Source organism: Ursus arctos, unplaced genomic scaffold, assembly GCF_023065955.2.
Source record: "Ursus arctos isolate Adak ecotype North America unplaced genomic scaffold, UrsArc2.0 scaffold_19, whole genome shotgun sequence".
NCBI classification, from domain to species: Eukaryota; Metazoa; Chordata; class Mammalia; order Carnivora; family Ursidae; genus Ursus; species Ursus arctos.
In genome coordinates, this window is record NW_026622863.1 from 27,169,775 (window position 1) to 27,181,821 (window position 12,047).

Here is a 12,047-nt window from a genome sequence, read left to right on the forward strand (position 1 = left end):
GCCAGCCAGGCACCCCTGTAGTTATTTTAAATTAAATGTTGATAGCTCCAACATCTGTGTTATATATGGGTTTGGTTCTGTTGGTTGTTTTGACTCTTGGTATTATGAAGTTATTTCCCTTGAATTTTTTTTTTTACACCACATCACCAGTGATTTTTTTTGTTTGTGTTTTTGTTTTTATAGGGGAGATGGAGAAGAAGAATCTGGGCTGGGCTCCATGGCCATCCTGCAGCATCTGCTCTTCCTCACCCTTAAGCCTGCAACATGCATGAGGGATGCCTTCTCAGGACTCTTGCCATCATTTTTTGTGAGTGCCCATTGGTATCTGCAGAGAGAGAAGCCTGCAAGTGGCGTTAACTCCGCTTATATCTGTAGCCTTTAGGGCTTCATGTTGTGCCACCAGCCAATACTTAGCCTCCACTATTTTGTTAATAATTCTAGGTGAATTCTTCTGCCCAGTGTTCACCTGCCCCAAGTAAACAAGTGCTTGCACTCAGTGTCTCTCTGTAGGCACTTGTCTCAACCCAGATTTGGGACTAGTTGGCATTTCCTCAACTTTAACCTTGATGGATCTAGGAAAAGTTACTCATTTGCATTTTGTTCAACTTTTTTTCCCTCTCTTTAATTGTCAGTTTGGGAGGGACATTCTTCCTAGCTCTTTTCCAACTCTCTCTACCCAAGTAGAAACCAGAAACTGGATCTTCCCTTTCATTCCTGATATTGCTACTGGTACAGTGACTATTTGTCTTAGTTTACACCAGTATCATTATTAATGACATCCCCCTTTCACTCAAGAGTTTCTTCGTTTGAATGATAAATGATCACCCTGTCCTCAGAAACATTACATACATGAGGTTTCACCAGGAGCATATGTTAAGTTTGAATGGATTTGTTTATCCTGGGTAAAACTCAAATATTGATCATTTTGGTGATATTCAAAAGGACTTAGGGAGAAAGACACATGAACCAAACGCAGTATGTAGACTTTGGGCCTTGTTTCACTCCAAAAGGACTTTTGTTAGTCAATCAGAACATGGGCTAGATATTAGAAGTGTTAAAGACTTATTGTGAGTTTGTTAAGTATTAAAATGATATTATATATATGTTTTTAAAAAATCTTATTTGTCAGAGATAAATTCTGTTGCATTTCGAGGTGAAATGGTATGATAGTGGGAATTTATTTTAAAATACTCAAAAACAAAAACAGTGAAGAGGAGAGAAATGTGATAGATAAAGACAAGAATGACAGAATGATTATTTCTGAAGTTACGTGATGTGTATGTGGGGGTTCATTATTTCATTATCTCATCTTTTTCTTATTTTTATCAATGTCATAATAAAAACTTTAGAAAGAGACAAGGATATTATCAGGAACCTAGTTCTTAGGAAAAAACAAACAAAACAAAAACAGTAATTATCCTACAGTTTAAACTGGTAAATGTGAATTTTTTCTTATGGCTAATCGGAGGCCAGGTAGGAATGTCTAAAGTTCTTTTGAAAACTTTCTGTGCTTCTGTGATTATTTAGTAAACCAGTAATTGGTGCTATGCTTGGTACAGGGAGAACAAAAAGAGGTGAAATACCATGGTTTCCATGCAGTTCAGTCCTGCAGGCCACATTGGACCAGAAGCGGGGGGTGTGATGTCTTAATGCTGATTCCATTTAATGTCTACTTTGTGCAAACTTATGTTAGAAGAGATGCACTCATTTTTCTGGTGCAAACTTCTGTTGGAAGTGATTTGTGCAAATTTACATTAGAAGGGGTGGAGGGTAACAAGGCTATGAACTCCATGAGGGCAAGGACTATTCACTGTTTTTAATAGTGAATGGTATACCTAGGATGTGAAATAAATATTGGATGAAGAAATGAATGAATAAAGTCACATCTGCTTCTTGCCACATGAACCTAGTAAATATTGTATCTGTTGAATTGAATTGCAAGTGACAGAATTGAAAAGAGAGTTTTAGAGTTTATATATCCATTTAGTGCTGGATCTCTTCAAAGTCTCTGAAAGATGCTCAGATGAACAGTCAGCCAATGTGCCATCTGTGAACAGGCAAGGGAAGCCATAATGAAGCGCAATGTCATTGAAAACTGAAAGAACAATAATTACATACATGCCACCTTTCTTTCAAATATATTCATGGAAATGATTAGGAGAGGACTGTGATTCTCGTCTCGCCTCTAAAAGTCCTCGTGCTATATATTGCTCTGCGAGGAAATCAGGAGACTTTGTAATATCCTGTGCACAAAAAGCTGAAACGACAGGTATCCTTAAAGATATAGGTGTAATTAATCATGGTCTGCTTGTTTTGATGAGCACGCAAGAGTGACAAGTTAATAATAAATCTGCAGCTCATCCAGGGAAGGTGGCTAAGGAGGTGCTATGGTTTAATTTACATCTTTGGAAGCACCTAAGATTTAATAATCTCCCTGCCTCATACATCAAGCTAACACCCCCGAGGCAGAAAAGCAAAACATTTTTAACTGTTAATCTGAGAAGCAATAAAATCCTGTCTCGGGTCACAAATAAATTGAGTTTCTGGTGGTTTCAGTGGACGCCTAATGTGCGTGATTTATTCAGATTCCAAAGCTATTCAGGACCCCTGGGAACCTTGGCTGCAAAACCAGCAAGCTGGGAATGCCGTGGGAATTGCCAGTCTAATCAGGTCTAGACCAAGGGCAGTGACTGATTTTACCTTAGGTCTACCCAATTTATGTCAACTACACGTAGATTATGGAATACAAGCATATGTGAATTTGAGATTCGGTTGTAAATGATTGCTTTTAGTTGGGATTGTAAACGTCTTTATGCTTATGTAGTGCTTGTTCTCAAAAGATCAAAAGCTGTTTGGAAGTTTTTGCTTTCAAAGTGTAGGATTTTAACGTGGCTAGAGAAACTGGGATGTGGGGTGGGGGGGTGTAACGCTTCATGGCATGGGAGCCATTTGCGAAATCTAAGCAATGTGCAGATTTCCAGCTCTTCATTTCTTAAGCAGCTAAGCTGTGAGGTATATTGAATTTATTAATTCGGAAAACTGTTTCCTTACTGATATCGTCTTCCTTGTTTAAAGAAAGGGCCGTGAGGATCTCAGAGAAAGAGGAAGGTAGAGTTTGTGCATTTGCAGTGTGCATGTGTGTTTTTGTTTCTCCAGTTTGTCATGAAATAATTTAAGGAATTAGATTATAAAATATGATCTCAGCTCATCTTTTTACTGATGCTGCTTATATAATTTCAATTGAATCATTTGTGATATTTAATGTACCATTATAGGACATGGAAAAAAGAGCCTAAATTGGTGGCCTAAAAATGGCTAATTCCCCTCCTCCTCTATGTCCCTCCAGCCCCCCCCCCCATGGCTCTAAATCACAGCTGTAAATTAGAGTTGCATTTTGTCTTGTATTCCAAGGGCACACTTACGGACATAGAATGAGCTTCAGATTATTACTAGCACCATCCATTCAATTTAGCAATTAGGAAAACATACCAGCCCAGATACACCAGGGCTGCTTCTGCCTCCTTCTTTCTGAGGAAGGCTAGATTCTTCCTGTTAGAAGTTCAGGTAGGGCCAGGTGGGAGACATCCTGGAGGAGAATCTCTTCCTCCTTCAGTAATTAGCAAATATCTATTGACCACCTTAGGTCCTGGGGATGTAAAGGCCATATGAGGACAGAGGCAAAGAGCATTGTGTCAGTTTCTCATTGCTGTCATTAACAAATGACCACAAATTTAGTGACTTAAAACAACACAGATTTCTTGTCTTCCTGTTCTGAAGTTCAGAAGTCTAAAATCAAGGTATTGGCAGGTCTGGGTTCCTTCTCGAGACTCTAGGGGAAAATCTGTTTCCTCAGCTTTTCCAGCTTCTAGAGGCTTTCTGCATTCCTTGGCCCATGGCCCCTTCCTTAAATCACATCAACTACTCCTTCTGTTGTCACATCGGCTGCTCTTCAGTATGATCTCCTGCCTCCCTCTTACAGGGATTCTTGTGATTACATTGAGCCCATCTGGAAAACCCAACATAATCACCCCACTTCAAAACCCTTAATTTAATCTCATCTGCAAAGTCCCATTTTCCATATATGGTAACATTCACAGGTTCCAGGAATTAGGATGTGAACATCTTTGTAGGGGCTTTTATTCAGCACAGAATTTGGCATTGGTCAGCTCTGCCACTCTCTAACTTAACATGGGCATTAAGTAAGTTTCTTAACCTTTCTGAATCTCAGTCTTTTTATCTGGGAAGTGGCATAAATAATACCCATCTCATAGGGTTGTGTGAAGATTAAATGCCTAAAAACTGTGCCATGTCTGACACATATGATTCGTTGAGTAAATGAGAAGTGAATGAATTACTGTTCTTATAACTCAGTGATGCAAGGGCACAGTCTCACCTTATTCAGGACTTCTGAGTCTAGTGGAAAAGATAAACAGGTAAACAAATAATTGTAACAGTGTGAGGCAGTGTGACATAGGCTATATTTGTCTCAGGCTCCAAGAATCTTCCATGCATGACTTCAATCAGTCTTTTATAGATGGCCACCTAACCTTGAGTTTTGAGGTGAAAGAAGGCAAAATACAGAAAGTCATCTGAAGCTCTGGCTGATGTGAAATGTCAGGTCCTGGAAGGTTGTGTGGTTTTTTGTTTGTTTGTTTTTGTTTTTGTTTTTTTTGAGATCATTTTTTTTCTAAGAAAAAGCTAGTGCCTGGTGTTGAGATATTATATTAACTCTCTTGGCCTTAGAGCTTATGCCTTTTAACAAGCTGGAGCCTTGGAGATCTTAAGACTGTAGTGTATGGTAGAAGGAAAGAAATTGTGCAGGTCTGTAAGGAAAGTTAAAGTCCTTCTGTTCTTTTCTCTTCTGCTCTCCTCTTCTTGCTACTGACCTTCACTCCTTCCATCTCCCAGGCAAAAGAGTGCTGATCTGATTGGAAACATTCCAGGATTCTCATTGGGCCAAGTTGGCTAGAGACTCTAGAATCCCTGTGTGTGAAAATATGGGTGCTCTGGTTGGGTACCATTCATGTGCCTCCCCCATCCAAGCTGCTTGAGTGGTGAAGACCAGGGTCCACTCTTTTCCTTCTGTGTATATCCTTTCTCTGTGTATCAGCTGCGTTGAACATGCATGCTCTCCCTATTCTGTTTTGTTTCCCAATTCTTTCCTCATCTTACTTGACCTTTCAGCAGCATGGGACACAGACTCTTCATTTGGCTTCTAGAACATTGCTTTCTTCTCTTTTTTCTTCCTATTCATGTCCACTCATTCTCAGTCATCTCTGCTGGGTCTTCCTCATTTTCCTGACTTAATATTTAAATTTGCCAAAGCTCAGTCCGGCTTCTTCTCTTTTCTGCTACCAATATCCCACCCTAGTGGATTTAAATACTATAGATATGTTGATGATGTTTGCATTAGTTTTCCATTGCTACTGTAACAAATGACCACAAATTTAGTGGCTTCAAGTAACACTGATTTATTATCTTATAGTTCTTTAGGTTAGAAGTTTGCCATGGTCTCTCTGGGCTAAAATAACCTGTCACCAGGGCTGTATCCTTTCTGGACCCTCAAGTAGACAATGCATTTCTTTGCCTTTTGCAGCTTCTAGTGGCTTTCTACATGCCTTAGCTGGTGGTTTCCTTCCTGTGTCTTCAAAGCCATTGAAGTCTTATCTCTTGGATCCTCTTCTTTCATCAGCTCTCTCTCTTTCACCATAGCCAAGAAAGTTCTCTGCTTTTAAGGACCTCTCTGATTTGATTGGGCTCAGTCATTTAATCCAGGATAATCGCTCCATCTCAAAGTCCATACCCTTAATCACATCTGTGAAGTCTTTTGTTTTTCCCCCACCATGGAAGGTAATATATTCAAAGGTTCTGAGGATTAGGTCATGGACGTCTTTGGGGAAACTTTGTTCTGCCTACCACAATGCCCAAATATATGTCTTCAGCCTAGACCATTCTCCAAACTCCAGAACCACGTATTCACTTGATTTCTCCATTTGGATGTTTAATAGACACCTACTTTGTCCAAAACTGTGAGCTCCTGAGCAGCTTCCCGCAAACTGGCTTCTCTCATAGTCTCCATCATAGCAGTTGATGGAGCTACCCTTTTAGCTGCTTAGGTCGAAACCTAAGGATGATTTTTGACCTCTCTCTGTCTTCTCTCACCTATCTCTGGACCTTTAGGCAAATCTTGGTGACTCTACTTTTAAAGCTATCCATAGTGTGGCCACTTTTGCCACCCTTCCTGCTATCACCCTTGTGTTAGCCACTATCATTTCCCCTGTAGGTCATTATAGTAGCTTCCTAACTGTTCTCTCTGGGTCTGCGCTTTCTCCCCCTCATTCTGTACTCAACACAGCAGCCAGAGCCATCTTGTTAAAATGCAAGTCATTCCTCTTTCCAAAAAATCACCGATGACTTCCAACATGATTTAGGGTAAAAGCCCAAGTCTTTAAAATGGCCTGCAATGGTGCTCTGTCCCTTCTTTTTTATGGCTGAATAATACTCCGTTGTATATATACACCACATCTTCTTTATCCATTCATCGTGAATCAATCAATGTGATACACCAAACTAATAAAAGAAAGGATAAGAACCATATGATCCTCTAAATAGATGCAGAAAAAGTATTTTTTAATTGTATAATTTTTTTCTTACTTTGAAATAATCTCAGATTTACTAAAAATGTCAAGGAGAGTATACAAACTACTTTTTCCCCCAAGCCATTTGAGAGGAAATTACCAACCTGATGTCCCATCACTCCTGAAAACAAAATACCTGAAATACTTTGCATTTCCCATAAATAAGGACACTCTCTTAGGGTGTCATCAAATTTAAGAAATTAACATTGAGGGGCGCCTGGGTGGCTCGGTCGTTAAGCATCTGCCTTTGGCTCAGGGCGTGATCCCGGAGTTCTGGGATCGAGCCCCACATTGGGCTCCTCTGCTGGGAGCCTGCTTCTTCTTTTCCCACTCCCCCTGCTTGTGTTTCCTCTCTCGCTGGTTGTCTCTCTCTCTCTGTTGAATAAATAAAATCTTTAGGGGCGCCTGGGTGGCACAGGGGTTGAGCGTCTGCCTTCGGCTCAGGGCGTGATCCCGGCGATCTGGGATCGAGCCCCACATCAGGCTCTTCCGCTATGAGCCTGCTTCTTCCTCTCCCACTCCCCCTGCTTGTGTTCCCTCTCTCGCTGGCTGTCTCTATCTCTGTCGAATAAATAAATAAAATCTTTAAAAATAAAATAAAATAAAATCTTAAAAAAAAAAAGAAATTAACATTGATGTCCAATTGTACTAATAACATCCTTTGTAGCAGGAGTCCTTCCTTTTGTATCTTTATGTCAAGTGGTATCTGATTTTGATTTGTCCCATTACTAATAATGTTCATTTTGATTAGTTGATTATGGTGGAGTCTATCAGACTTCTTCACTGTGAAGTTAGCCTTTTCTCTTTGTAATTAAGAAGTATTTAATGAGGAGGTGCTTTAGAAATATTTAAATATCCTGTTCTTCATCAAACATTTATTTTATTCATTTATTTATATCAGCAAATTAATGGATTCTCATTTTATTTAATGGGTTATAATTTTTTACAGTCATTATTTATTTTGATGCTCAGATTTCTCAGATTAGAAATGCAGGAGCCCCACCAATCTGGCCTTTGTGTCTGTCCCGTCATACTTTGAGTACTTCCTCATTTACCAGCACAAGATGTCCCAAGTGCAAGTACTTTCCTTGCTCTAACTCTTGGGTTAGCAATTTCTCTGGTTCGTTTTAGCAGAGAATAGTTCTTAGAGACCAAGATCAGGTGTTACTGCTGTTGGGTGTCACTGTCCCCAGCCCCTCTCACCCTCCTAGCAGGTAGGGCTAGGGGAGTGTGTGTGTGCGTGTGTGTGTGTGTGTGTGTGTGTGTGTGTGTGTGTGTCAAGCAATGTGTGGACCTTGTTTGTATTTAGATTCAAATGAACTAATTGTAGAATAACATTTTCCTAAAATAAAGTTCATTTAAAAAAAAAATTCTTTATCTGAGAGAGGCAACTGACATACTTACAAGTGAACTCTGTCTTCCAAGTGGTTAAATGAGATAATAATATAGGTAGAAAGGACTATGTAAATAATTTATTATTCCATATATCGTGTATGTATATACTCATGTATACATACACTGTATACCTATACATACATACATGTACAGACACACACGTATATAAAATAACTTGGTATATAGGTGTCTGGAATCTTGGCCCTCTATATCCAATGTCTAGAACTCATGTAATCCAAAAGCTCCCTGTTAAACTTAAGTCGTATCACAAGCCCTGTTTGTTTTATGAGACCTAGGAAGGTTTTGACTGTGTCTAGAGGAAAAGACTTGTTTCCTGACCCTGAGTGTGGTGTATTGTATACATCTTATTCCAAAGACAGAACTGATAATTGGAGGCATCATAATGTATTCTTGGCTTTGGTTCAGATTTTGCGACGTTAAACAGTTATTTTAGGACCAAATGCAAAACCTGTCTTTTGTCATCTTGTCTTTGAACTGTCGTGGGTATGACAGGAAGGATTGAGACAGACATAAGTTCTTCTGTCCTTCATTGGGTAGGGGAGCTGGCCTCTCCCCCCCACAGCTGTTCCCTGCAGGAATGGTCATAGCTCCTGGGTGCTCTCTGACCTCCTCAGCAGCTGTAACAGCAAGCAATTTAGTGCAAAAGAATCCATCAATTAATCTCTTTGTTATTGGACATTTCAGACACCGTAAATGAGGTGGGAAGTGGCATGACTCTTGATGGTCACAGGCATTTCCCATGATGGTTGTCTTGCTTACTCAACCAGTGACCCATGGGGGGCTCCAGAGCCCGGAGAAGAAGAGCGACAGTGTTAGGAGGTGGTGAGGCACAGTCTGTGGATTAGACACAACTTCCTCCCCACTGGAAGTGATGCTACCCTTTATCTCCCACGCCAGGAAGCATATCAACATGAATGAGAGGACTAACCTCAAGTCTTATTTAACTATGAAATTAAGTAAATTATTCAAAAACTTAAATCCTTGGAACATTGCTAACAAATAGTGTCAGGATATCATGGTCTCGAGCTGACTGCCCTAATGAAATAATTTTAGTTAAAAAAAAGGAAATAAGGGCACCTGGGTGGCTCAGTCAGGTAAGCATCTGCCTTCGGCTCAGGTCATGATCCCAGGGTCCTGCTGCTCCCTCCGCCCCTCCACCCACTCATGCTATCTCTCACTCTCTCTCTCTCTCAAATAAATAAATAAAATCTTTGAAAATAAAAAAAAGAAATGTAAAGCAATGTCTACACACTTAGGCAGAATTGCCCAGAGGCCTGACTCTTGCCAAAGCTGAAAAATCCCTTGGAAATCTTCAGCTTCGCACTTAATTACCACCTCCTTTGGCTGTTTCTCTTCTACTGCTTTTCTCTCCTCTTCCTGTGATTTTCCTTCTTGCTGCCAAACACACTTTGTCTTCCAGATATCATCTGTTTTCAGAATACATTTGCATTTCCTTTTTCCTTCCCAACGTGTCCCTACTTTGGGGCCTGTGTTTCCCCCTCAGTGGACTGCTTCTGTGTTACCACGTGGACTGGTGGGAGGGAAAGCCGTGGCTTGTAGAACTGAAATATACCCAGGAACCCAACAGAGACATTTTTTCTGGACTTGGATGTATGCTCTATGTTCCTGGTGCACCCACTCTCTTAAAGACCTTGGGGCATAGGGATTAGTTTGGAGTATGTCTTTAAAATATCTTTTGTTTGTTATAGAACTTCAAAGTCTTCAACGTGTAAAAAGGAGAAAGTGAAAGCCATTCTCTCCAACATCAGTCACGTTCCTCAGAGGGACATGAACTCCTCAGCCACACATAGTGACCGCTATCAACAGTTCTAGTCTTTATGCCATGTGTGTATCAAAATGTGAAATATGAATATATGAAATTTAAAACAAATTGGATCATACTCTATATGTTATTTGCAGTTTATTATTTTACGTAAATATCATGGGCATCTTTTCATATCAATGCACATAAAATTTCTCATTACATTTAACAACTGGCATTCCAAAGCATGAATGTACCCTGATTTGTTTACCTGATCTGTTACTGATACACATTTTTTTCAAATTTCTCATTATTACCAGTGTCCAACATGTTTATCTTTATGCTTGTGCAGCTCTCTTTTTAGGATAGTTGGAATTGCTTCATCAAAGGGTATGTACATTTTAAACACTGGCAGATACTGTCCTAAACTTTCTATGTAATCACTAACAGAAGCACAACATTTTCTCCCCTTGCTTATCAGAGATTGTAACGAGGTGAATGATAATGATTTGTAAAGGATAAGGTATTTTACAAGTTATTTTTATTCTACTTATTTTAACACTCACAGATACGGTAGAGGGAGGTGGTGATCTCCAATTTACAGATGAAGAAATGGGGGTTCATTGAGTTTAAGTGATTTGCCCAAGGTAATACACTTGGAAGTGGCCGAGCTGAGCCCAAGGCCCTCTTACCTACAAGCCTGAAATTTCTACACTTTGTCCTAAACCACTTTGGCTTCCCGTGGAGGAGCACAGAAACTTCCTCTGTGACGGATGGACTGAGCGTAGGTGGGGGAGAGGGAATGTGGTGGCCGGTCAACTTCATGCTAGTGTGGTACACCCGTGGACATACAGACATTCCTCTCCCTGCCATCACTCCTTTAGTAATCTCATCCTGTCACAGCTTTAAATACCATGTGTACTTCAGGGACTCCAAACTTCTATTTCAGTGTAGAACTCTCTCCTCAATGTACACTGTACCCAGCTCTGGCGCTTTCTCCCTCAGCCTGCTCTCCCTGCTGCCTGCACCAACTTGGTTGTAACTTCTGCCCCCTTTTCGTTTTTCGAGCCCAGATCCCTGATTCCTCCTTCACACCCTCATTCACAGGGACTGGGACCAAAGGCCTTAGTAGGACTCCTGACCAGGTTTGGAATTAAAATCCAGGCATGTCTTGTTCTAAAACACAGCTAGATTATACTGCTTTATTCTAAGCCTATTAGCCTGAAAGGCGATTCTGATCTGACTCTTGGAATTTGCACTCTAATTTAGGAGACCGTGAACCAAGTGAATGTTTGGAGATGAGATCATATTCTCAATAAATTTATTTCTACTGTTTTTAAGACTACAAGAATAGAAAGTCCAAGTTGAATTTATTGAAAACATAATTTAGTCTTAGCTGAGGAGCTCAGTGGGCCCAGACTTTGCAAGCGTACACGTCCTCCCTTGATCAATTCTTCCACATTGCGTGCACATCGGTGGGGAGGCCGAAAATGGGGGCGAGTGGAGTCCCAGAAGTGAGCCTTTTGCTCTGCTGCTTTTCCTCTCCCTTGCAAAAGTACAGGATCAGAATGAAAATCTTCGAGTGGAAAGGCAGCTAATTTCGAGGGCTTACACAGGAGCCGGGGCGAAGCTGTATATCTTCCTCAATGCACAAAGGAAGGCAAGCTCTTAAGTAAACTATGGTGAAGAACTTAAATTATTGATCAGGAGGGGGATCGAACTTGTCAGGAGGCATTTTTATTAGTTTTAGCATATCCTGTTGGTACTTGTGTGTCTGTGTCTGTGTTTGTGTGTTGGAAGTTGTCACACTCAGAAACGAAAGGTTGAATAGTTAGTGTATGTGCTCTTTTAATTATAATTCACTTGTCAACTGGGACCTCCCTAGCCTTAGGAAGTTTAGGGAAACTTGATTCAAATCCTGCCTTTTCCAGCCTGTCTAGAGTTGGCCTGGCCCAGAGGGCGTCCTTGGAATGCTCACATTGGAAAGGTTCTGCACAAACCGCTCCAAGTTGGTCATCCCAAGTTTGACGGAGTCAGGAGCTCTCTCCAGGTGTCAGGCTGTCTCCAGGCTGCTTGTTTCTTCTGCGCCCCCCGCACCCCTTGTGGCTTCTGTATTCAGGCTTTTCCAATCCCATCCCTGGTTGACCTGCACAAGGAGCTCAGTTCCTTGGTGGATTTCCACAAAAGATTCACCTTGCGCTGTGCATTTAATGGAGGAAGCAGCTTTCCTG

At 40.7% G+C, this 12,047-nt stretch overlaps 1 protein-coding gene across 1 annotated transcript in view; it reads left to right on the forward strand.

Moving 5' to 3' along the window:
• The window catches only part of HYDIN (HYDIN axonemal central pair apparatus protein), a 375,249-nt gene that overhangs the window by 20,384 nt on the left and 342,818 nt on the right, over positions 1-12,047 (forward strand). The window contains exon 2 of the mRNA XM_057314225.1: positions 184-307. Within this exon, the coding sequence (XP_057170208.1) occupies positions 184-307 (124 nt within the window). The remainder of the gene's footprint in view (positions 1-183; positions 308-12,047) is intronic.